Source organism: Bufo gargarizans, chromosome 8 (assembly GCF_014858855.1).
Source record: "Bufo gargarizans isolate SCDJY-AF-19 chromosome 8, ASM1485885v1, whole genome shotgun sequence".
Lineage (NCBI taxonomy): Eukaryota > Metazoa > Chordata > Amphibia > Anura > Bufonidae > Bufo > Bufo gargarizans.
In genome coordinates this window covers 36,709,734-36,737,387 of record NC_058087.1, presented here as the reverse complement: position 1 = coordinate 36,737,387, position 27,654 = coordinate 36,709,734, and the positions used below count along the sequence as shown (strand labels likewise).

General features: G+C 45.0%; 1 protein-coding gene across 1 annotated transcript in view; it reads left to right on the top strand.

Moving 5' to 3' along the window:
- Positions 1-470: 470 nt before the first annotated feature.
- PDK1 (pyruvate dehydrogenase kinase 1) overlaps positions 471-27,654 on the top strand; it is a 44,937-nt gene continuing 17,753 nt past the window's right edge. The window contains exons 1-9 of the mRNA XM_044303545.1: positions 471-746; positions 11,759-11,900; positions 15,139-15,210; positions 16,369-16,553; positions 17,788-17,883; positions 23,909-23,986; positions 24,393-24,469; positions 26,451-26,549; positions 27,243-27,353. Of these exons, the coding sequence (XP_044159480.1) occupies positions 623-746; positions 11,759-11,900; positions 15,139-15,210; positions 16,369-16,553; positions 17,788-17,883; positions 23,909-23,986; positions 24,393-24,469; positions 26,451-26,549; positions 27,243-27,353 (984 nt within the window). The 5' untranslated portion in view covers positions 471-622. The remainder of the gene's footprint in view (positions 747-11,758; positions 11,901-15,138; positions 15,211-16,368; positions 16,554-17,787; positions 17,884-23,908; positions 23,987-24,392; positions 24,470-26,450; positions 26,550-27,242; positions 27,354-27,654) is intronic.

Below are 27,654 nucleotides of genomic sequence, written 5' to 3'. Positions count from 1 at the left end.
GATAAATGCTTCCGGCTGGAAACCCCCTTTATCATTTACGTCTTACAATAAAGAACTATTATAGTTACTGTGCTCTGCTTTAATAAATTGCCCCCGCGGCCGTGTATTTTGTGTTTTTTGGCACCTACTTTACGATCCCACCACCCCCGTACAGCAGAGGGCGCTCAAAATCTTTTTCGCTATACTTGACCTGCCAGTCTCTGTATTCCCTGACGTGTGACGTCCTTTTGCCGATTCCTCACCGAAGCACGGCGCTGCTCTTCGATTGGTCAGCTTCATGGCTCCTCGCCTTCTTATTCGCCATTATTCGTCAGTAGGCGGTGCCCGTTGCAGGGTTTTAATTGGCAATCTGCCGTGTCACGTGGTATACCTTGATCACTATGATTGGCTGAGAGGACAAAGATGTCGCCGGTTGTTTATCCGAGAAGCCACGCCTCCTGCCGTCCTCTGTGCCGTCTGATTGGCTGGGGTGGGAGGCACACGTGTGAGAGGACACAGCGGGGGCTCACTGTGTGCAGCGCACGGAGAAGACGGGCCTCATTGATGTCACAGTAAAGGGAGGTGTTTGGCATTTGGATTCACATCGCCCTTTAAGTGAAGGTCTCCCTCCCCATCTGTCAAAATGCGGCTCCTCCGGGCCCTTATGAGAAGTGCCCCCCTTACCAGCAGCAGCACCCCCACTCTGGTGGACTACTACTCCAAGTTCTCCCCATCCCCCCTCTCCATGAAGCAGTTCTTGGATTTTGGTGAGTTGACTGACAACCCTATGGTTACAGGGCAGATTCTCCAACAGTTCAGTTCCCTGTTCTTGTCCAAAGGGGGCGGTGTTCTAGCACCTGCGTCTGGTGTAGTGCAGGCTGCTGCTGGCTGAATGGGCCTGTCTGACAACCACTTTTCTGATGCTCGGAGTAGTTGTCAGTCGCCTTCTCTCTGCAGGTCGTTGGTGGCGGACATTGTTACTATCACTCTCATTATTTGTCGCCTCCCCTGACGTGTTTTAGTTAAAGTGGTTGTCTCTCTTCAGCGTATGGTATGTATCATGTAGACAGTGTTAGGGCTCGCGCACACGACCGTATGTATTTTGTGATCCGCCAAAAATACGGATGGCGTCTGTGTGACATCTGTATTGCATCCGTTTTCGTTTTGCGGATCTATTGTAGCAATGCTTATCCATGTCCGCAAAACGGACAAGAATAGAACATGTTCTATCTTTTTTGCAGAACGGCCATGCGGACATACGGAAGCAGAATACACGCATTTTCTTTTTTTTTTTGCGGACCCATTGAAGTGAATGGTTCCGCGTATGAGCTGTCAAAAAAAAAAAAAACAGGCATGGAAAACAAAATATGTCTCTGTGCATGAGCCCTTAGGGAGATTCACATCGCTGTAATGTTTCTGATCTTCTGACCCGTCAGAAAATAACAAATTCTGTTGCACACTTTGCATCTGTTTGAGCCATTTCCGCCTAAGTTCCGTGTTTTTTTTTTTAGACGGAAAAATACTACATGCAGGATTTTTTTCCCATCTAAAAAAACGTTTCTCAGGTGGAAATGGCTCAAACAGATGCAAAGTGTGGAACAGGGTCTGTTTTTTTAAAATTTTATTCTGTTCTGACGGATCAGAAGAACGGACAATGAAATGGAGATGTGAACGCTCTCTTAGGGCTTATGCACACGAACGTATTTTCTTTCCATGTCCCGTTTTTTTTTTTTTGTGGACCGTAAGTGGAACCATCCACTTCAATGGGTCCAGAAAAAAAATCTAAGTTACTCCGTGTTCATTCCGTTTCCATATGTCGGCATTACGGACAAGGATAGTACTGTTCTATGAAGGGCCAGCTGTTCCGTTCCGGACATCTTTTTTTTTTTTTTTTGCGGATCCGTTTTTTGCGGCCCGCAAAATACATACTGTCATGTGCATGAGCCCTTAAATGGGTTTCCCCAGACTTTACTTCTGATGACCAATCCTCTGGATAGATCATCAGTATCTGATCGGTGGGGGTCTGATCTGTGACAAGGCATCGGCGCTTGCAGTAGTAGTAGTAGGCCTGAGGATAGGTCATCAATTTCTGAATCTCAAAAAAGCCCCTTTACTACGTTTCCAGGAGGAGTACCAGAGGAATGGTAAGATACAGTGGTCTTGGAAAAGATCCTACACAATTGAGATTTCCTGGAGAATACAAGTATTTACTAAGACAGACGTGTCAGAATGGGGGGCAGGTGCCGTACGGAAATTATCCGTGGGAGCCCGGGCTGCTGATGTAGCTCAGGACTTGCACTCAGACCAATTTCCTGGCTCTTTGACGTTTCAGAAAGTTTAGGGGGTGGCACTGCGTGAATTCTGCGGTCAGTGCTGCGCCAGTCTGGCTTTGAGCAGAACATCTGGATCATGTCTGACAGTCTGGTTGCTAGGGATATACTGGTTAATAACCGGTACCCATAGTAACCAGTCTGGCCCAGATTACTAAAGCAGAATTGCCAGTTTGGGCAGAGAATAAAGTAATCTTGGCAAGAAGAAAAACTTAAAGGGGTCTTCCTGGATTACATATTGATGGTCCATCCTCAGGTCATCCGTATCAGATTGGTCTGACGCTTCCAGTAATCTGCTGTTTTGGCGCTGTCACTGGAAATTACACAGGATTTGGAAGCACAAGACTCTGTTCCCGGTGTAGTGGCCGCGCCAGGTACTGCAGCTCTGCTCCTATCCAAGTGAACAGACGCCGAGCTGCAGTATGCTGGACCTTGCCGGTGCCAGACAACACCCGTTAGACCGGGCTGGAACCTTTCTGTTCACTGTAGAGTTTCCAGCAGTGCCAGGATTGAGGGGGCGCCAGTTGTTACACCACCGCCAGTCTGATATTATTGACCTGTCCTGAGGGTATGCCGTCCATGTCCCTGAAGACCCCTTTAATTCTCCTGGCCCAAAGCAGCACCTTCTGAGCTGCTGAATTATTACGTTCAGGACCTCCAGTTTCTTATTGTGCTTCCATTGCCCGAACTGCTTCTTTTACAGGGGTTAAAACAGGGGTCAGCAACCGTCACACTACATCTGTTGGGAAACTACAACTCCTAGCATGCACATTTGCTCAGCTGTTATCAGAAATCCCACAGAAGAGAATGGAGCATGCTGGGAGTTGTAGTTTCACAACAGCTGGAGTGCCGAAGGTTGCTGATCCCCGGGTTAGAACATGCCAGCGCTTTATGATGGATTGGGTCTAATCTCTTAGAACCCCCCCCCCCCCATCCGTTCTGACGGGGGCCGCAGAGCTGCACGGTCCTATTCAAGTAAACGAGGCAGGATGCAGTTCCCTCCGCAGCCGGGAGGACCTAGAAACCCAGTTCTCAGTCAGCACAGCAGCCCTTCCTTCTCAGGATCAGTGGGGGTCTCAGAGGTTGGACCCCACCAATCATAAAGTGATGGCACATTGGTAGGATAAGATGGGAATACCCCTTTAAGAATAGGAATGAGTCAGGTTAAGGCCTCATGTACACGGCCATATGCATGTTGTGGTCTGCAATCCGCGGATCTGCAAAATAGATGCAGACCGTGTTCATCCCGCAATTTCCACCGGCTCCAAAACGCCTAACGGACAATAATATTATTGCCACAAGGACATACAGATGCGGATAGCACATGGTGTTCTGTCCACATTTTTTGCCCCTTGAAATGAATGGGTCCACATCTGATCTGCAGCAAATGGGGATCGGAGGCTAAAAAATAAATAAAATACCGTCGTGTGAATGAGGCCTTAAGGGGAGATGCTGTCATCACGTTCTCTGTGCCGCAAGAATATTGGGAGTAGTCTCCATACGTAAAAAAAAAAAGAGGATGTGATCGAGCCCTCTAATCTCCTGGGGTCCCATGAGAGCAGGTCCAGTGTCTCGTCACAGTGGGAGCAGCGTGGGTGACATTAGGGAATGTGATATTCGCAGTTCCTTATTAAGTATCAATGGCCGACTTCAGTATTCCCAGAGTATAACGTTACTGGCCTGGCGTGGGAGGATTCGGATTACAGCATGGCAGGAGCTACTAACCATGCTATTCCCTAATATATTCTTGACGGAGGCTTTACAGGTGGAGTACCCCTTTAACCCCTTCCTACAGCGTTGTATCACATTCTCTGTGTCCTGTGAGGCGTCTGGAATAAAGCAGCATGTAAATGTTTAGCAGGTCGTGGGCTTATTAATAGCCAGCAATGAAGTACTTTCATCCTTCCTCCTCCTCAAGGACAAGAAGCTAACACTTCGTCTGGTTTATTCGCAGTAGCAGACGCTGCCCTATGAGCCTGAAGTGACTGAGGGTTCGCCCTGAATAGTGATAAATCAGTATCTCGCCCGCTTACACAGAAAGCTGAGGAACTTCACAAATGCCTGTCTTATGTTAGACCTGTATTCACAGTTCAAATACTTTTTTTTATACCTGGGGAAAATATATATATTTTTAATTATTTCTGCTCTGCGCTAGTCATTTTGATATAGGGGAAATATACAGTATTTTCCGGACTATAAGACGCACCAGACCATAAGAAATACCTAGGATATACAGTCGTGGCCAAAAGTTTTGAGAATGACACAAATATTAGTTTTCACAAAGTTTGCTGCTAAACTGCTTTTAGATCTTTGTTTCAGTTGTTTCTGTGATGTAGTGAAATATAATTACACGCACTTCATACGTTTCAAAGGCTTTTATCGACAATTACATGACATTTATGTAAAGAGTCAGTATTTGCAGTGTTGGCCCTTCTTTTTCAGGACCTCTGCAATTCGACTGGGCATGCTCTCAATCAACTTCTGGGCCAATTCCTGACTGATAGCAACCCATTCTTTCATAATCACTTCTTGGAGTTTGTCAGAATTAGTGGGTTTTTGTTTGTCCACCCGCCTCTTGAGGATTGACCGCAAGTTCTCAATGGGATTAAGATCTGGGGAGTTTCCAGGCCATGGACCCAAAATGTAAAAGTTTTGGTCCCCGAGCCACTTAGTTATCACTTTTGCCTTATGGCACGGTGCTCCATCGTGCTGGAAAATGCATTGTTCTTCACCAAACTGTTGGATTGTTGGAAGAAGTTGCTGTTGGAGGGTGTTTTGGTACCATTCTTTATTCATGGCTGTGTTTTTGGGCAAAATTGTGAGTGAGCCCACTCCCTTGGATGAGAAGCAACCCCACACATGAATGGTCTCAGGATGCTTTACTGTTGGCATGACACAGGACTGATGGTAGCGCTCACCTTTTCTTCTCCGGACAAGCCTTTTTCCTGATGCCCCAAACAATCGGAAAGAGGCTTCATTGGAGAATATGACTTTGCCCCAGTCCTCAGCAGTCCATTCACCATATTTTCTGCAGAAGATCAATCTGTCCCTGATGGGTTTTTTTTGGAGAGAAGTGGCTTCTTTGCTGCCCTTCTTGACACCAGGCCATCTTCCAAAAGTCTTCGCCTCACTGTGCGTGCAGATGCGCTCACACCTGCCTGCTGCCATTCCTGAGCAAGCTCTGCACTGGTGGCACTCCGATCCCGCAGCTGAATCCTCTTTAGGAGACGATCCTGGTGCTTGCTGGACTTTCTTGGACGCCCTGAAGCCTTCTTAACAAGAATTGAACCTCTTTCCTTGAAGTTCTTGATGATCCTATAAATTGTTGATTGAGGTGCAATCTTAGTAGCCACAATATCCTTGCCTGTGAAGCCATTTTTATGCAACGCAATGATGGCTGCACGCGTTTCTTTGCAGGTCACCATGGTTAACAATGAAAGAACAATGATTTCAAGCATCACCCTCCTTTAAACAGGTCAAGTCTGCCATTTTAACCCAATCAGCCTGACATAATGATCTCCAGCCTTGTGCTCGTCAACATTCTCACCTGAGTTAACAAGACGATTACTGAAATGATCTCAGCAGGTCCTTTAATGACAGCAATGAAATGCAGTGGAAAGGTTTTTTGGGGATTAAGTTAATTTTCATGGCAAAGAAGGACTATGCAATTCATCTGATCACTCTTCATAACATTCTGGAGTATATGCAAATTGCTATTATAAAAACTTAAGCAGCAACTTTTCCAATTTCCAATATTTATGTAATTCTCAAAACTTTTGACCACGACTGTAGAGAAGGAAAACAAAAAAAAACATATTTTTTTCGATCAGACCCCCATTCCTCCTCAGACCTCTGTATCAGACCCCCATCTGACCTCTGTATCAGACCCCCATTCCTCCTCAGATCAAACTTCCATGCTCCATCAGACCTCAAATCAGACCTTTGTATAAGAGGCCCCCCCCATTCCTCCTCAGATCAGACTCCCATGCTCCCATCAGACCTCTGTATCAGATCACCATTCCTCCTCAGATTAGACCCCTAAACTCCACCAGACCTCAGATCAGTCCCCATTCCTCTTCAGACCACAGATCAGACTCCTTAAGACCTCAGATCAGACCTGTAAAGTCTGGAGTCCTCCGAACCCAACTGATACTCACCGCTCCCTGGTATTCTGCCGGCTAACGCTGCACTGTGACGTGACATCGCACAGCGTCGGGTCCTAAAGCTCGCCTACGTGCACTCCGTCCTGACACTGTGCGCAGTCAGGATACGTGCAGTGTGGCGCCTGGAAGAAGACCAGGGAGCAGTGAGTACAGCCAGTGCAGCACTACACTCGCCGCAACCCCCTGCATACTGATTCCTGCTTCCATAATGGATGCGGTCATTAGCATTCGCACTATAAGATGCACTGCCATTCCCATTTTTTTTTTTTTTGTATTTAGTCTTTTCCTTTTTATTTTTGAATTGTGTCCTCATGAGGTCATACAAGACCTTTGGGTGGGATTTTAAACATTACATTTTTTTGTACCTGTGGCTGACATATATGCCTCACTGCAGAGTTGATCTGGATGAGGGAGCGTCATGTCCTCGCTTCCTTCACTAAACACCATGTACACAGTGATGGGGAAGGCAGGGTCAGGGGTGGGGAGCCCAGCTTTTACTGGTAACTGCTCCTGCAGCTGCATGATCTCCATTAAGCTGCAAAGACATTTAGAAACATCCTTGCACATGCTCAGTTCTGTCCTTCAACTGCCACTAACCATATCTTCTGTTAGAAGCGGTGACTGTTACAGCACATGCCCCCTGAGAAAGGACACACTTCCCTAGCTGTGATAGAGAGCCGCAGCAGAAAGGGCACCCTCCCAGAGCAGCCAGTTTGAAATAAACCTAGCAGAGCAATTGGTACAGAGCCGGTACTAGCTTTGTCAGAAAGAAATTGTCACGTACTTTATGTCTGATTTTACTTTTTTTTTACTTTAATCATGGGATAAGCCCTTTAAAGTCATCTGACAGTCCACAAGGGGTTAAAGGCTTTAATATGTTGTTGCTTAGTTGGAAAATATGTGACGTCTTCAGCTTGTATCTCAAGTTTATTATATAAAAGCTTGTCATTGTGTATACAGCTGCAGCAGATAATCCTTGATAGAAAAAAAAAAAATTGGGTGCGGCTAGGTGAGGGATTGAGGACATGTCTGTGTAAAGGTGCCCACACACCGTCAGTAGCTGTTGGCCAAAAGCCCATTCAGCTGACTGCTATTCCTCTCGACTCCCCGAATCCGAGCATGCAGGTGTTTTCAGCGGCAAGAGAGAAAAAAGTTGCCGTCAGTTGTATCTGGTGGCGGCTTATCTCCTGCCAGAAAAAAAGACCAGACGCCGCAACGTAACTTACCTGATTCATCTTACCCCAGGGGAGAGTTGGGAGACCTCCATACACCTTAGATGGTCAGCAACAGAACAGACACATTTTTGTTGAGCAGCTCACCCAATGAGGAGCCGATTGTGGGGGTCCAGCTGCTTGAAATTTTGGTAATGTAGGGGAAATTGTCATAATATGGTCCCAATGAGCCATCAAAAACAAGAAACCCTTTTTTGCTGCGGCTCTCTTCCCCTGGCTAATAGAGGGGGCTCAAAAGCCGGGGACCTCCCTCTGTGGTATATGGTAAGGTAGGTTAACTAAGAAATGTATATGAAGGTTAACGCCTATCAGTGTATAAATCTGTTAACTCCACTTCTCAATGGCGCTCCAAAAAAGAAAAACAAAAAAACTTTATTGAAATCTCATAAAAATATTATAAAAACGTCTGTCTGCCTCTTGTAGATTTACTGCGGGTGTGTGGGGCGGAGAGTCCACATTCATGCCCACATTCACCCTAATGCAACAAGGGATATAGGCATTTGTACTCAACCCCTCTACCAGTCAGGGGGTGCATGTGGGCCCAAAATTTTAAAACCAATTGCACTCAAGAGGTAGAGATGGACAGTACACAATGACGCCAAGTAGGTAAACTTCCAATGCTGATCACCTGAGCCTGACCTTTGGCCCACTTGAATCACCAGGCTATTGGTTAGCGACATACAATCTAGTGCTGCCCTAAGGTAGATCCTCTCGCCATCTCCCACAATTCACCCTATGAGCTATACTTGATGCTTTGTTCCCTGTCTAGCATCTGGCTCGACGCGTTTCTAAACTGGACATCGCCAGTTTTTCATCAGGAGCAGCTCTAAGAAGAACATTGATATTGTGCGCGCAGCTACACGTAGCTCCCGTCACTGTGACGGCCGTATCGCGGCCGCCGCACCTGACTCCTAATATGCAAATAGCCACTCCCCCTGGGCGGAGCGTCCACAACGGACCATCCAATAGATGGGGAGGCACAACTCGGTACTCCTCCCCCCGTTGTATACAATCCTCGCCAATCTACCAGCGGGTAAGAAAGCTACAAAGTTAAAAAGTGACCATTAGGCGGCTACTATTCATGCTCATTGGAGACATAGTCAATCATGGTGCTGGGATCCCTTGAAAGAATTTCACTTCCTTGACCGCAATAAAGCCGCTATTAAATAAATATAGTACCAATTGGTGAACAGGTCCACACAATGCATACATATATACATACGGAATATCAGGATCCATATGAGTATGGCCTGATAGTACGGGTGAAGTCAAACTGTATGGCAATTGTGGAGCATATTGGGCCTATCAGAATGTTAAGACGGCGCCCCATGTTGATGGAATTCATGCATACGGGGCATCAGATATAATAATTCTGCGTCCAGCCCTAGCAATAACAAAACTGTACTTAGACAGATATGTTGACACTTGACAGATGATCACCGCCCTAGGTACGTAGACGCGGCTTCACAGGGTATCAATGCATATCCGTATATAACCAGGATAATCCCCTTATAAGGGGATTAAGGATAAAAGTATGAACGTATCCTAAAGGCCTATCGGGATACCTCCATACACGCATATACCCCGCTGATGAAAGTAAAAATAGGGTTCAAATAATAATTCTGAAGCATAAATAAAGTTAGACCCTCAGAATTATGAAGGAATATACATGTGTGGGTGTGGAAGAGAAAAACCCCCACATATAAACACCCCATTTAGCTTCCAATTCGATACTATATGAAACAAGTCACATAACAAGTAAATATATGTCTCTCATCTGCCCCTTCTTTGCTGTGAGCACGGAAAATGCCGCACCTGGATGCGAATAACTTGAAATCCAAACAAAAAGCGAAAATCCAGCTCAGTCTCGCAGAGGTTCAACGGTACTTTATTTTCACAGTTAAAAATACATCCAGTACAACCAGTCTTTGTCTACGCGTTTCGGGCTACCAGGTATGTAAGCCCTTGCTCATGACATACTGAAGACACAACTGAATGCAGCAGATATAGTGGGTCCACACCTGTGCCCCTAATTGGGCTATCACGTGACCCCCCAAAAATGCTGTCATCCACATGCATCACATCTTCAAATAAAAAGCTATGCATTCCATTTACTAAAAGCATATCCATGTTCGACACAAAGAAACGCCTGAGGTGGGAAACATACAACACTATATCTTATCACACCATTGCTGTATTATTAGGTCCAATCTTAGGTCCAATCCAGAAAGACTCCCTGTTCAGGAGTTTCCTCCTATGATCACCTCCTCTGGTTGGTGCTTTAACCCTCTCGATTCCTTGTACTAACATACCGGACGTGTCTCCACCATGGGAAACCGCAGAGTGCAGGCTGGCCGCAGACACACCGCGGCTCCCATGGTGCGGCACGTCCGAGATGTGTTTTTTTTTCGTATTCTCACCTTGATGGCGTTGGTGGTGCAGCCCACATACTGTAAGTTGCAGATCCCACATGTGATTAGCTATACTGTGTTTGTTGTGTTGCAATTAAGATATGATTTTATATAAAAATCCTTGCCATCGGCAGCAGACTTAAATGACCTGGCTACCACAGAATGGTCGCAACATACACATTTACCGTGTCCACATCTATAACTACCTTTACCTGGTAAAGACTAGGACTAACACACGTAGCCACTGTGGGAGCTCTACGGGCCGCACACCTTATACCTCCCACTGCTATTTTGGCCCATTGTTTATCAAATGCCAAGACCGGGAAATGTTGTTTAAATGAAACAAGTGTATGATATAAAATCACTTAATCCGTTTGGTTTGACGGTCTGAAGCCTAAACGTCCATTCTGCCTCTTTGCGTACCAGTAGATTGTCAATATCCCCCCTCTTGCGGACGGCCTGACATGCTCAATCCCCTGAAAGCTGACGCAGGTTTTTTCTTCCTGCATGATACTTCAACACATGCTGCGCTATTGGGGTATCATCTTGTTTGCCGATATTGGATGAGTGTTCCCCTATCCGTCTTCTAAACTCCCTTTTAGTCTTGCCCACATATTGTTTTTGGCACTCACATGTCGCTACGTATAATGCGGCAATTGCATCGCATGTAAAGCCATCAAAAAAAGCAGTCAAGTAATTAGTTCTGTGACCAAGCGTAGCTACAATAGAAGATCCTTTATTAATTGTAAAACCATAGGTCGTCCCCAAGAGGGGGGGTATTGACAATTTCCTGCTACGCAAAGAAGCAGAATGGCCGTTTAGGTTTCAGACCGTCAAACCAAACTGATTCAATGATTTTATATCATGCACTTGTTTCACGAATAAGATAGTTTTGTTGAAACGCGTAGACCGCAAAGCACTCTGATCGTCACATGGAATTTTTAAAAGAATTACAATAAAAAGGCTGGATTTTATCCGTACTGCATGTGCTGGATGTTTTTGGTCCTGAAGAAACTGTGGGAACTATGTCAGAAGTAGCAGGACAGCAAATGATGGACTGGACGAGAGCCAGATCAACAGACTGGGAAGAAAGCAGCCAAGCCTTCAGGGAGGGCAGATCTCACAAGCTGTGTCATAGTGTAGTCTGGTGGAGAACACATGGTGGTCTGCAGGGGCTGAATCACAAGGGCTGTGTAGAAGTATCGAAATAGAAGGGCACTCGTGACAGACTCTGCGGTAGAGGGGGAATCACACACTCCGCAAAATCAGTGACCGTACAAGGGAGCAGAGTGCTGTAGAAGGAGAAATCGTTCCAGAAATGAAGCTGTGCTGATACACGAGAGCTAGTGAAGGTAGCAGCATCCTGGACACACAAACCTCACATCCATCAGGCACGGTATAACCGAGAGGGACTCGTTCTTACCACTAAAGTCTGAAGCTAGGAGCAGATTACAAAATAGATATTGGGGGAGTTTGAAAATTAAATGAATGAAGTAATAAAGATTGCAGCCTGAAACCACTAACATATGTAGAAACGATTGTTCCGTGTCAAAGGTGTTCAGAAAATTGTTGGCGTCAAAACCATGAGTTGGTCAGATTTTATTTTTGGTGATGAATTTATTTATATATTTTTTCCCTTGCAGGATCGGTAAACGCATGTGAAAAGACATCATTTATATTTCTCCGTCAGGAATTGCCCGTACGACTAGCTAATATAATGAAAGAGATTAATTTGCTTCCTGACAACCTCCTGAAGATGCCTTCAATCAAACTGGTGCAGAGCTGGTAGGTGACACAGTGAGGCAGCAAGTCTTCCCTAGCACTTCTTCTAAGGCAGCCTCCATCTTTCTTACTTGTCCCTTTAGGTTTGCAGTTTAGTAACGCAGAGGATTGAGCCTCAGGACGCTGAACACAGAGCAGATTGCCATGGCATTACTGTAGTGCAGGAGGTGGCCCTAAAAACTTCTCTGCCACATAAGGGGACAGCAGAGAGGGTTCCTGGTGCAGATTGTACACCGTGTCCCAGGACCTTCAAGCTACTCTTCTGCTTCAATTCTTCCTTCAGATTTTGCAATGCTCAGGATGCAAAATCCACATGTAAAGCCTGCAGTTTGTGATGAAATCCTCTATGGATTATTTTTTTTTTCCATCTTGTATGGCCATCTTAGGGTACTTTCACACTAGCGTTTACGTTTTCCGGTATTGAGTTCCATCCTAGGGGCTCAATACCGGAAAAAAATGCTTTAGTTTTGTCCCTATTCATTGTCAATGGGGACAAAACTGAACGGAACAGAATGGAATCCTCCAAAATGCATTCAGTTTCGTTTAGTTGCGTTCCCATACCGGAGAGCAAACCGCAACATGTTGTAGTTTGCTTTCCGTCCTGGGATGCGGGGCAAGACTGATCCGGCATGACCCCTAATGCAAGTTAGTGGGGACAGATCTGTTTTCTATGACACAATCTGCCACAATAGAAAATTGATCTGTCCTCCATTGACTTTCGATGGACTTGATGTCGGATCCGTCTTGGCTATGTTAAAGATAATACAACCGGATCCGTTCATAACTGATGCAGACGGTTGTATTATCAGTAACTGAAGCGTTTTTGCTGAACCCTGCCGGATCAAGCAAAAACGCTAGTGTGAAAGTAGCCTTACACAGTTACACTAGAATGCATGTCCTCTTATGTGTATAGTCAGATCATGGTGGCGCTCTGTATTTGTAAGGCCTCTTTCACACTTGCGTTGTCCGGATCCGGCGTGTACTCCACTTGCCGGAATTACACGCCGGATCCGGAAAAACGCAAGTGTACTGAAAGCATTTGAAGACGGATCCGTCTTCAAAATGCTTTCAGTGTTACTATGGCAGCCAGGACGCTATTAAAGTCCTGGTTGCCATAGTAGTAGTGGGGAGCGGGGGAGCAGTATACTTACAGTCCGTGCGGCTCCCGGGGCGCTCCAGAATGACGTCAGAGCGCCCCATGCGCATGGATCATGTGATCCATGCGATCACGTCATCCATGCGCTTGGGGCGCCCTGACGTCACTCTGGAGCGCCCCGGGAGCCGCACGGATGGTAAGTATGCTGCTCCCCACTACACTTTACCATGGCTGCCAGGACTTTAGCGTCCCGGCAGCCATGGTAACCATTCAGAAAAAGCTAAACGTCGCATCCGGCAATGCGCCGAAACGACGTTTAGCTTAAGGCCGGATCCGGATCAATGCCTTTCAATGGGCATTCATTCCGGATCCGGCCTTGCGGCAAGTGTTCCGGATTTTTGGCCGGAGCAAAAAGCGCAGCATGCTGCGCTATTTGCTGCGCTATTTGCTGCGCTATTTGCTGCGGCCAAAAAACGTTCCGGAATGGAAGACATCCTGATGCATCCTGAAGGACGGACTGTCCATTCAGAATGCATTAGGATAATCCTGATCAGTATTCTTCCGGCATAGAGCCCCGACAACGGAACTCTATGCCGGAAGAAAAGAACGCAGATGTGAAAGAGCCCTAAATTACAGACTAGCCCTAGGCTGACGATACAATATTTTGAATGAGCAAAAAGGCAGATTTAGGGTCCACTCACACGTCAGTATTTTGTAATCCACATCCACAACGAAATGCGGACCCATTCATTTCCGTGGCCCCACAAAAAATGGACAGCACTCCGTGTGCTGTCTGCATCCGTTGTTCCGTTCCGTTATGCGGATCCGCAAAAAGAAAATGGAGCTTGTCCTACTATTGTCCGCAAAATGCGGTCCGTGGTCCCATTTTAGTCAATGGGTCAGCTAAAAATGCGAATGACATGCGGAATGCATCAATATGTCATCCGCAATTGCGGATCTGTTTCCAGGGAATAGAAAAAAATTTTTTTTTTAGTACCCTAGCAACATACATTCCTCCTTCCATTTTTGTTTGCGGAAAAACGGAACGGATGCGGATGTACAGTTGGTAAAAAACTAAAGGTTTTTGCGGAAACACAGATCCGCAAAAAAACTGAACGTTTTCTGTCGTCCTTTTTGTGACGTGAACACTTGTAACAGATCCCGGCTGATGGCAGATATCTGTCATATAGTTGATCTGTCATGTTAATTTTCTTTTGGCCATGTCAGTGCTGTAATTCAAAAAGTCATTCCTGCCAAACCACCCATCGTCTTCCCATCAATGGAAGTCCACGGTAGAGATCGATTGATGATTTGTTCTTTGTCCGTTCAATTTATGTAAGTATGAGATTGGCGTGGCTCTGACTCCCAGCACTCCCACCGATCAGCTGTTTGAAGAGAAGTCCAAGCTTCTACGAGCGCTGCCTTACCTTCATTGTTTACCTGCTTGCTGTCGCAACCGCAGCGGTGAGCAGGTGGAATTACATCCCAGCCGTCCCATTCACTTCTATGGGACGGTTCCTTCCCATTCAAGCGAACAGAAAGGAGCCGTCCCATAGAAGTGAATGGCGAGGTGGTTGCACCTGTGCGGTGCGCTTCCCGTTCTTTTCTTATGGCACTTCTGAAAACATATGCTCAACACTCCTATAGAAGTGAACGGAAGGTATCAGGGCATGTGCAGTCCTGGACCAGCCAATCTGATCCTAAGGGTAGGCCATCAGTATAAAAATCCTGGAGAACCCCTTTCATGAATAAGCCCGATACGAATGCTGATACCATTTTACTGACAGAACCTACAAACCCAATAGTGTAATTTTTTTGGGGTTAAAACTAGCATTTGGCTTTTATAGCTATGGTGGTCGTGACAAGTGCCGCATTTGTAAATGTAATCATGCCGTAAACTGGAGCAGGCCCCCCAGGTGCCTTCTTATGGTCAGGCATGCTTTAGCTTTGTGATGCCCACAATCATGTATCCCTGGAAGGCATTAGAGGTGGTCGGTGGGAAGTCGGCCATATCTAGTTTTTACAATGACGTTTTGCACATGTCTCGGTGTGGACAATGAGAGGTCTAAGATTTGTTTCAAATGCTGCCTAAAAATATAAAAAAGTGCATGTTTCTGATCATTCGACATGTCTGTTTCTTTGCAGGTACGTTCAGAGCTTCCAGGAGATAGTTGATTTTAAAGACAAAAATACAGACGATCCTGACACAGTCCGGCAGTAAGTACGCTGCGCAGCCATCATTTCTATCCTATGCCTTCACGTGGATCCACTCTAGAATCCACTCTATTAGACAGTAAGTAGTTCAGTTAAAGCGACCCTCTAGTTCAATAAAAAAAAAAAAACCTTAGCTGGGGGACGAACAGAACAGTTACCTGGTGACCTGCTTTTTATATTTTTAGTTGCAGATCTGCTAATTCTTGGGCTTCTCTTCTGTAATCCAAGATGGCCGCACCACTTCTCGGACCGATCTGATACACATTGTGAATCAGCAGTCCAAGACGCCTCCTGCTTGTCCAGCTCTGCTCTTGTTAGGCCAGCACTGTTCATGTGAGCAGAGCTGGACAAGCAGGAAGTGTCTCGTTACCAAATGTACATTATGCATCAGGTAGTCTGAGAAGTGGCGCGGCCGTCTTGGATGGCAGTCGAGGAACTCAGGAACTGGCAGGGAAAAAGATAAACACCAGGTAAGTGTTTTTTGTTCATTTCCCAGTTAATGTGAATTTTTTTGCCACGACCAGTGAGGGTGAAGAAATCTGAAGATGTCTGCAATTAAAGGGTTTGTCCAAAATGTGAAAAACGGTCTGCTTTTTTTCCTCCAGAAATAGCGCCACTTCTGCCATGTTAACGTCAGTGGAGACCCCCTTTTCTATTCCTATATAAATAAGATGAGAAAAGTACAGTGCTATAGTTTAATACAAGTTTATGATTTTTTTCAGACAAATTTATGGTTGCAAATTGTGGTACAAAAGAATTGGACACTGGTATCGGGTATTGCAGTCAACTGCCACCTCCCGAGACCTACTGACATTTTGCTTAAAGGGCACATAACAGGGATGGCTCAAGCCCACCTTAGCAGCTTTCTGTTTTGGCTCAACGAAGTTTGGTGGTCAATGAATTTTCACATTTTTATTTGTGCACATAAAAGGGCCTTTATACATTTATTCTTGGTGGAGTTAGTTGTAGGATAGAAGTAAGATTAAATAAATAGCAGTAAGATAAAATAAAAATGCCTTTTATGTTTGTTTTGGACCTTTTTTAAATAGTTTTTTTAACATTTATGTTTTCCGAGTTTGATCGCTAGACATTATTATGACGGCATTGATGCATGGTAAAATTTGAATAATTTTCTGTTGTTTTTTTTTTTTGTCCCTAAAGCTTCACAGATACCGTAATAACGATCCGAAATCGTCACAATGATGTCATCCCGACCATGGCGCAGGGCGTTGTGGAGTATAAGGACAGCTTCGGAGCCGACCCAGTAACATCTCAAAACGTGCAGTATTTCTTAGATCGCTTCTACATGAGCCGTATATCCATAAGGATGCTTCTTAATCAGCACAGTAAGTAAGCAGGCCTGTATCCGTCACTGCAATGGATATTTATACTGGGTATCTCACCTGCAAATGTGGTTTAACCCTTTTGAAAGGTTAGCCTATCTTGAGACATTGCTGGCATATCTCTAGAGGATGCCATCAGTGTCAGATAGGTGCAGGCCCCCCGCTTTGGGACCTGCTCCTATCTAGAGAATGGGGCACCAGAAGTGAAGGAGAGCGCACTACGCATGCACAGCATTCTCTCCATTTATCACTATCACCGTTCCAAAAATAGCCAAGCGAACGTGCTCGCCTATTTTTGTAACTGCCATAGCGACAAAAGGCATGCATGGCCGCTCTCTGTTCACTTTGTGACTCCCATTCTGGAGATAGTCTGGGACCCCCACCTATCTGACATTTTCTAGCGCTACGCCATCAGTGTTCTAGATTAGAATACCCCTTTAATGGCCAAGACATTTTTCCCCCTCAGGCCCACATGACATCATTATGATGTGTATATATAAGTTTACATTACCGCCTATGGATATAAAATACATAGACATGCCTAAGGTATATCCTAACAGGCAGTATCACAGCAATGCCAGTATAGCCTGGCGAGATTGGGGTGAAAGAGTGGGAACATGACTGCATGTACATCATGGTGCCTCATGTACCAGACGGTACACCAATGTTTTTTTATTATTTAAATAAAAAAAGATTCCTAGAGAAGGGGGAAAAAAATTATGCTTCCCAGAAAAAAACTCTTCACCCTTTTCTTCTCTCTGGGATACACACCCCTGATGCAAGAGACGGGAAGATTAACGACCTGTTTCGGGGTTAGAACTATCCCCTTTCTCAGGCGAGGGTACGGGCAAAGAGTCATCGCTCATTCTTATTTACATAAACTTTTCTTCCTTGATTAATTAAGGTGTGGCAGAGGTTGGAAGCCTTTGCCCACTGTATGACTAAGATTCCTGTTTTCTTCCTTGGCGCTTATTTACCCAAGTAATTAAAATGTACAAGTGAGATGAAATGCTATAAATTGCCAGGGACATTGGCGCAGACACAGCCAGATTTTCTGGCTTAATTCTAAGTAGTGAAAAGAGTAGAAACCGTCCCGTCGTCTGCTGTGACCACTGGTCCACTACCCATACTATAATCCCCTGTAATGAGTTCAGGCAGCCGTCACGTGAACGCTTATTATCAGATAGTCCCATGAGATGGATGACTTGTCTTTAAAAATCTTGTCTTTATATTGTAGCTCTGCTTTTTGGTGGAAAAGTGAAGGTGAACCCGGCGCATCCGAAACACATCGGCAGCATAGACCCAGTGTGTGATGTGATAGATGTGGTGAGAGGTGAGCTGTCTTCTGCTTTGGTACAGACTGTAGTAGGACCAGGGGCGTAACTACCATAGCGGCAGACCATGCGACTGCTATGGGGCCCAGGGCAAGAGGGGGCCCTCTAAAGGAACAACTTTTAGCAAATGAAGCAGTGAAAAAATGTCTTATTGACTCTATTTACGGTTCCTAGAGGTGCACGCCCGGTAAGTGGGCTAGGTCAATCTTTAGCCATTACTTTCCTGTTTCTGTATGTTCCCCCCACTGATTAAAGGTTAGAGGCGCAGAAACAGATCTGTGAATATTCAGTGTCACTGGGAAAAGCTGAATTTCTGCATATTCATTTAAAGCAGTTGTATGGTTTAGGCCTCGTGCACAAGACCGTATTTTTGGGTCTGTGTCTGATCCACGTGCATGTCATCTGTGAGCTGTTCTCATCCGTGCGGCTGTGCAGCAAATTATACAACCTGTCCTATTCTTGTCCATTTTGTGGACAAGAATACACATTTCGACAATTGTGTGTGAGATGCACACGGAAGGTATCCACATTTTGCGGATCTGTGCACTGCAAACCGGGTACGACTATGTGCATGAGGACTAATAGAGTCCAATGTAAATGGCTTCATTTGTGCTGCTCAGCTATTAGGATATTGGTAAGTCATGAGACCTCAAGGACCACAAGCATTTAAGACCAAGAATACCCATTCATTACCTGGGGGTCGTATAATGCCTTGTCTTTTAAGAAGTTGTTCAGGAGGGCAATAGCTGAAAATGATCGCCCAGCCAATCATTGGCAGAATAGGTAAACTACTATAGTCGGTGATTGGCCGGGAAGGTGTTTCCAACCATTTCCTGTGTGTTCAACCAGGACCAGGAGGTAGAGAACAGCAGGGAACAGGGACCCCAGTGAGGTGAGTAATGCTTATTTTTTTATTTTTAACTGATTCAGGATAAAAAATAAAGCAGAACTTTTTAGGGGTTGGTCAATTTGTAAAAAAGAGTTGGTCATTTTGTATAAAAATGGCAGAGAAGTCCATAACCTTTTAAAGCTTTGGGCGTACAGTTGTAAGTGAATTTATACCCCAGCTCTGACACAGAGGGTCCCCAGCCGCCCTGCTACAGACCATGTAAATACCAAAAACTAAATGGCGTCATTCACTTGTTATCCACATGAGCGCTTCCATGGTCTGTCCATACTTCCTCCACTTCAGCACAGACGCTAAATGATAACTATGCAATCTGTACTTTGATTGGCAGTATCAACGTGATCACACCTGGCCCTGCCTCCACCTAAAGTCAATCAAAGTGCAGGAGGCGCGGCAGTTGCAGAGAGAGCAGAGCCTCTAGGTGTAATGACAACGCCCCAGTTGCTCCTAGAGGCTCATTTACATACATTAAAGGGAGTCTGTCACCACATTTGAGCATATTAGACTGATCAAATAGCGTTATATCTGCCACCGAGAACTTAAAAACTGTACCTTTGTTGTATCTAATGGATTTTTCTTTCAGCCAAAAATGAACTTTTAAGATTCTGTAAATGCGCCCTCTCAAGTGCCCAGGGCGGCGTCTCAATCGTCCGAGCCCCAGGCAGCACCTCCTCAACGGCTCATAACCCCACCATCCGTGTGCTTTACTCTCCTCCTCTCTCCTTTTCCACTGCGCCCGCTACGAATTTGACCGCGCAGCCGCAGTGGAAAAGGAGAGAGGAGGAGAGTAAAGCACACGGATGGCAGGGTTATGAGCCGTTGAGGAGGTGCTGCCTGGGGCTCGGACGATTGAGACGCCGCCCTGGGCACTTGAGAGGGCGCATTTACAGAATCTTAAAAGTTCATTTTTGGCTGAAAGAAAAATCCATTAGATACAACAAAGGTACAGTTTTTAAGTTCTCGGTGGCACATATAACGCTATTTGATCAGTGTAATATGCTCAAATGTGGTGACAGACTCCCTTTAAATCATCATTTTTCTCAGCAATGTGGGCACATATGAACATGGGACCAACACGGATGTCTTCAGCTGCCAAGTGCACATGTAACAGGTCAGCCAGTGTCATAGGTACAAAACTGCTGACAGATGCCCTTCAATAACACCTGATATTATTAAATCATATATATTTTTTTTTTCATTTTATAGCGTGTTAGAAGGTGGTCAGCCTCTCTAGCTGTATACTCTTGGTAGATAATAGGAACAAATAATGAACAGTGTCCTTGTCACTGCTGTAGATAGAGATAGATATACAGGTGAAACTCGAAAAATTTGAATATCGTGCAAAGTTCATTTATTTCAGTAATGCAATATAAAAGGTGAAACTAACATATGAGATACAGAAATATAGTGGCAATTCTGGAGGAGCTGGTCAGCCCCTGACACTGTGGCGTGTCTTTTATTGGGGGAGCAGCCCGACCGCATGTGGACCGCAGTAATCGACTAACCCCAGCAAAATATGCATACAATGGAGGATGTCGGCGCGGTCCACATGCACCACAAGAGCAAACTACACAGAATGTAGCAAACATATGAAACACAGAGAGAGAATGCACCAAACAGATATAACACTGACTATGCTGGCAAGACATAAATGCAGGTATTAAAAGCTGAGACTTTTGCCAATATATTCCAGTCAGGGAGATATCAGAGCCCATCATGCACCACGTCACGGTCCTCAGCATGGCAAGGGGTCCTAACCGCTGCTCTAACTGTGGTGTGAACACGGTCTGAAGGTGATATAATTCAGCTCGCAGCAAAGCTTCCACACAAACGCCCAGCATGAATACTGCGGTAGTACACTGTGAATGAAGCCAGGCCGCGAGCCACACCCACACCAGACCATGTGATGGAGGTTACCAGGTGCAAAAGAGTGTTAGAATGCCAAGTAAAGGCAAACGCACTCAAATCTAACAAGACAAAAACACAGAAATATAGTGGCAATCCTGGAGGAGCTGCTCAGCCCCAGACACTGTGGCGTGTCTTTCATTTGAGTGCGTTTGCCTTTACCTGGCATTCTAACACTCTTTTGCACCTGGTAACCTCCATCACATGGTCTGGTGTGGGTGTGGCTCGCGGCCTGGCTTCATTCACATTGTACTACCGCAGTATTCATGCTGGGCGTTTGTGTGGAAGCTTGGCTGTGAGCTGAATTATAACACCTTCAGACCGTGTTCACACCACAGTTAGAGCAGCGGTTAGGACCCCTTGCCATGCTGAGAACCGTGACGTGGTGCATGATGGGCTCCGATATCTCCCTGACTGGAATATATTGGCAAAAGTCTCAGCTTTTAATACCTGCATTTATGTCTTGCCAGCATAGTCAGTGTTATCTGTTTGGTGCATTCTCTCTCTGTGTTTAACATATGAGATAGACTCGTTACATGCAAAGCGAGATATTTCAAGCCTTTATTTGTTATAATTTGGATGATTATGGCTAATAGCTTATGAAACCCCAAAGTCACAATCTCGGGTCCCCTTTGCTCAGGGGGTATGGACTAATTAGCTGACTAGAGTGTCACTTTGAGCCTAGAATACTGAACCTTTTCATAAAATTCTAATTTTTAAGCTGCATTAATGAAATTCCTTTTAATTTGCATTACTGAAATAAATGGACTTTTGCACGATATTCTAATTTTTCGAGTTTCACCTGTATATGCACATCCGCATATCAGGAAGTGAATGGAGGACCCTAAAAAAATTACAAAAAAAACTTATGTGATTTTGCAATCACAAAAAATACAAGTGATCATATTTAGTATTATTGAATGCCATATCGCCTGTACATGCGAACTAAGGGACCTTATCTGGGTATAAGTGTATTTAACAAACTACTAAACAAGCCAGACAGGCTAGATACCTAACTTGACCCAGATAATTGTAACAAAATAAAATATAACTTTTAATAGTATCTGTTAAAACACATAAGTGAGCCAGACCAAGAGGTATTAAAATGAACTGTTCCCTGTGTATTAATGTCTATCATGTTTGTGTGTTATTTCTGCTGGCAGGAGTGTGCACCTTCCCTGCTGCAGTAACACACTTGCTCATATCACTGCACTGATCCCAGACATTCCTTGCCTCTGATGAAGCCAGCATGCTGCCCTATACCCCTGATGAAGCCAGCATGCTGCCCTATACCCCTGATGAAGCCAGCATGCTGCCCTATACCCCTGATGAAGCCAGCATGCTGCCCTATACCCCTGATGAAGCCAGCATGCTGCCCTATACCCCTGATGAAGCCAGTTTAGGCTACTTTCACACGTGCGTTCGATCGGATCCGTTCTGAACGGATCCGCTCATATTAATGCAGACGGTGGCTCCGTTCAGAACGGATCCGTCTGCATTAGAATTTCGAAAAATTTTCTAAGTGTGAAAGTAGCCTGAGCGGATCCGTTCAGACTTTACATTGAAAGTCAATGGGGGACGGATCCGCTTGAAGATTGAGCCATATGGTGTCATCTTCAAGCGGATCCGTCCCCATTGACTTCCATTATAAGTCGGAACGGATCCGCTCGCCTCCGCACGGCCAGGCGGACACCCGAACGCTGCTTGCAGCGTTCAGGTGTCCGCTCACTGAGCGGAGCGGAGGCTGAGCGCTGGCAGGCGGATGCATTCTCAATGGATCCGCCTCCACTGAGAATGCATTAGGGCCAGACGGCTGCGTTCAGGGCTGCTTGTGAGCCCCTTCAAACGGAGCTCACGAGCGGACACCTGAACGCAGGTGTGAAAGTAGCCTTAGCTGGCGAAACATGTCGCGGGGGGGGGGGAGGGGGAGAATGTCATATGTTAAGAGGCAGATTGAGCTCTATATAAGAGCCAGTGAAATAACTGGCGATCAGTGCAGTTATATGAGCAAGTGTGTTACTGCAGCAGGGAAGGTGCACACTCCTGCCAGCAGAAATAACACACAAACATGATAGACATTAATACACAGGGAACAGTTTATTTTAATACCTGTTTGTCTGGTTCACTTATGTGTTTTAACAGATACTATTAGAAGTTATATTTTATTATGTCTGGCTTGTTTGGTAGTTTTTTGTCGCCTGTACATGCTGTAATTGCCATGAAGCACTGCCCTGCCACGCGTCTGCTGAGGTTGCGCAAGGGCTTTGATTCAACTTTTGGGTCTTCTGTGTTGCACCGTTTTCTATAAGACTTTGGGGTGATTTTATTTTACTCCATGTTTTCTGTTGGGTAAAAGGGAATTTTTAGTCTCGCAGCCTCACATGAAGCAGTGACTTCTTTTACTAAGATAAAGGTCACCTTGTGTTACTGCACTGGAGAAGTTCCAGACCGCGGTCAAAGTCTGTCATATTTTCCAACAGGAGCCACTGCCAAGCTTAGAAATAAATTGCAGCACCTTTTGAAACTCTCTTATATAGGTCAGTCCCTGCAGACTTTTCTTCTGGAAGCTGCGATATGTTGTTTACAACCTTCTTTTGCCTGGAAGTGAGGATTTATGATAATTCTGATAATTTAGTTTGAGAATGTTTCGGGCAATTTCCATCACCATATTCTTGTTTTATTATTGAGTTCAGTTTATGAAAAGTAAGCAGCTAGCTCCCCCTAGTGGTGACTGTTGGTAGTCAGTTTTATTTCTAAGTCTGTCTCTTATGTGCTACATGAACACTGTGCCACTGCCACATTGAATGTAAATTCTGTGACCGATCCACAACAGAATGATGATGCTGCTAATTAGAAAATCATAGCATTCTCATTTTTTAAGGATGCAGCTTTTAAAAAAAACTTCATCCACTTGCCTTATACTGTAATCCGGTGTGAGTTTTACCGCAGGTAATATCCGCAGCGAATCTGCATTCATTCTTGTGATGTCAAAAATATGATCTGCAATGTAGCAAAGCAGGAGCCGAGCCAGGTAAAATAAAATAATCAGGTACCTTCTGTCCATCTGTTAGAATATCATCTGTAGAACTGGCCAGCAAACCCTCCATAACTGGGAGATGATACAGTACATACTGGTTACATTAAGGATTCGTATATGTAAAGCATGTCTGTATACACCAGTCTATTAACTGATGCACCTTTTTTCTTCCTAGATGGGTATGAGAATGCAAAACAGCTGTGTGACTTGTATTACATGAGCTGTCCTGAACTAGAGCTTGCAGAATTCAACGGTGCGTATCCTAATAGTTTTATTCAGTACCCTAATAAACTAATCTACTAGCCAGAGAAGAGAGCAACTGCAAAGAGCGTCTCTCTAGAGGACCCTGTGCATCTGTCCAATACACAAACAAACCATTGATTGCAGTGAGAACAGTGTAATGCTTCTCTTCTCCTGTGGTGGCGCTGCAGGGAAAGCGAACACTTACTGCAGGGTTTTCTCACTGATCACCACTGATCGCTGATGTTCCAAGCACAGGGTCTGCTTTGTGATCTGCTAATTCTCAAGTCATCTATTTAACAAAATGGGATTGTCCATGATTATCTACTTGGCATTTGCTTAGAATAAAGAAAAAAAATGCAATGAATCTTCTAGTTCTACATGCAGATGTCTGACTGTCCTTTTTATTTCTGTCCCAGCACAGAATCCAGGACAGCCGATTCAGGTGGTGTATGTCCCCTCTCATCTGTACCATATGGTGTTTGAGCTCTTTAAGGTGGGTGATGCATTCTCAATATCTTAATGATCAGGAGCGCTTTTTACTGTCCAGTCTGTGTCTATGAAGGTACACTTCCTTCCAGACGGTCGGCTGCTCGTTCAGTGAAGGAGACCACTCATTTACACGCAGCGATCTCCTCCACTAAATGCACCTTAAGCTAGCCCCTCTTCCTTTGATTGATGATATTTCCTCTGAAGGCCTTGTTCACACTTCAGTATTTGGTCAGTGATTTCCATCAGTGAGCCAAAACCAGAAGTGTATCCTACACAGACATAAGGTATAAGGGAAAGATCTGCACCTGTTCGGTGGTTTTGACCCGCACCTGGTTTTGGCTCACAAATCACTGACCAAACATTTAGCCCTGTGAACCAGGGCTAAATAATGTTTAAAATCTATTGTTTGCATGTACAGCGTAGGATCGGCGTATGTGCCACCTGCTTTACCCTGTTCTGGGCAGAGGAATCCACATGTGTTGGTTTTGCTTCATTGCTGCATCATCTATGCAAGAAGGAAAGCGCTTGGTAAAGGCACAGGTGCTGCAGCGGTGATGCCAATGACTCAGAAGTGATATCCAGACCAGCCATTGTGCAGAAGATGGTTCACAGAGGAATCAACTAAGCAGAAAAAACTGTCCATGCCCTGTTCCCATGCTGTATGATGCAAGCTAGAGATTTTGAGCAGCATGTGTATACCGTAGAGGCCATCAACCACGTCCGTGATATGGGGGCTGGCTTAGCGCAGTTTCAACAGACGGCTTGCGTGGTCTGGACACATGTGAACTAATTTCTTTCTCCATTTGGCCTTGTATGTAATAAGCTATAATAGCAGTAAGCTATTATTACTGCACACTCTTTATGTAAATGACTGTGCTGGAGTCCAGGAGGTGGAGCCACTCAGCAGAAGAGTTGAGCTGGACATGCTCAATATGATTGAGGTCCCTGAGCAGGGCCTTTCTGCTGCCTGAGGCAAAAAGTCAAATGGTGCCCCTTCCGTCTCAAAGAAAAAATGTTGCAGATCTGGTCTTAGATTTTACTCTTTGCAATGCGAAAGGTAAAATCTGTGGTCAAACGTGGGGAAAACTCCATCTTAGAACCCACTGTAGAACATTAGGATTTTTCTGCAAACTTTTTGGGCTCATCCTCAAGAAAAAAGGATATACACATATATATACAGTATATACACTTAAATTCTGTATATAGCATATGCACACATATATACAGCATATACACACAAATACAGTTTATAGCATCTACACACAAACGCCACCATTCATTATTTTTTATTAGTCACACCAGGGAGATTTAGTTGCACAGAATTTGTGTTGGGCGATACACAGACATTTTTTAAGGGAACCTGTCATCAACTTTATGGTGACCTCACTGAGGGCAGCATAAAATAGTGACAGAAATGCTGATCTCAGCGGGGTGTCACTCATGAGCTAAAAGTAAGTGGTTGCCGAGAACCAGCATCATATTCATTGCAGCCCAGGCCTGGAAAAGAGTCAAATCTACCTGAGAAGAGTCCTGGTTATTCCTAATCTCCTGCTCTCCCGCCCATCTGCTGATGATTGGCAGTTCTCTCCTAGAGAGAAACCGAGAAAACTAGGTAGAAGACTGTCAGCCAACAGCAGGTGGGCAGGGAGAGCAGGAATTCATGAATAACCAGGACTCTTCTCAGGTGGCTGTGACTCTTTTCCAGGCCCAGTCTGCAATGATTGTGATGTCGGTTCTCGGCAACCACTTACTTTTAACCTTTTAATGACGGGCCGCTGAAATCAACTCACCTGTCTCTACTTTATGCTGCTGTTAGTATGGGCAGCATAAAGGTGATGACAGGTTCCCTTTAACATATCCTCCATTTACATATGTTCCCCAATCCTTGCTATCTTATGCACAACTAATGGGAATGACTCCTACCGCATTATCCTAGGACTGCATAGGTGTCTGCATGACTTTAAGTCATCTTTTCTTCGGCTTAGAATGCAATGCGTGCTACCATGGAATTCCATGCAGACAGGGGCGTCTATCCTTCCATCAAAGTGAAAGTGTCTCTGGGAAGTGAAGACTTATCAGTCAAGGTAAGTACAGTTTACTAATACGTGGAACAGCATTACCATTAGTGACTCTATTGATATGTGATATATAATTTTTTTTCTTTCCGTAGCTTTAGGCTAGTTTTATATTGGCGTTATTAGTTCCAGCACAGAACAGCCTGCAGGAGCTCTCTGGATCTGGCATTGCCGGATGTTACTGCAATGCCCTCTGGCCCCATTGACTATAATGGGATCTGGCCGCTACCCTGCAAATGTGCCAGGGTTTGGCCGGACAGAAAGCGCTGCAGGCACTGCCCTACACTGATGCTCTCCATTTTTGAGTTGCAAACTTTTCTGAACACCCTTTACCTTTAAAGGGATATTCCAGTCTCGGCAAATAAAGAGTATTTATTTTATAGTGACATTTGTAATATGTTTTTTTTTTTTGTATCAATTACTCATGATCTCTGCTTGCAGTCATTGAGTTGGAACCTTCACTCTTTACTTCTAAAAGATAAAGGTCTATTCGAGTGAAGTGATAGCTCAGAGGTGTGCACCTATGTCAGCCTCACATGACCCTGACAGATTTCCGTCTTCAGGAAGTAAGCCATGAAGATTTTCATTCCGTGACTGCAAGTAGAGTTCTTGAAACCCATGAGAGATTTAAATCAGAAGATGTATAGGGTAATAAATTATACAATTACTAAGCTTTGTTATAAGCGTTGTGTTATATTACAGCTCAGTGATCGCGGGGGTGGCGTGCCGCTCCGGAAGATCGATAGACTGTTTAACTACATGTATTCGACAGCACCTCTTCCTAAAATGGAGGACTCTCGTGCCACGCCACTGGTAGGTCCATAACTTCACAACAGACATGGTGAACTAAGGATTGGCAAGAGGTGACCCAGTCTTAGTTGGGATCATCTCCTCTTCTACTGGGGGTGAAAACTTGGTCAGGACTCTACCCTCTAAAGGAACAACTTTTAGAAAATGAGGCAGTGGAAAAAATGACGCAAGGGTCATTGAAAGGGGTTTAGGCAGAAACCCTTCTTTCCTATATGGGGGGGGCCTAGTTTGATCCTTGCTATGGGGCCCTTACTTCTCTATGTACGCCACTGGTGGAAGCCATAGAGCTGTGCCCGATCCATTA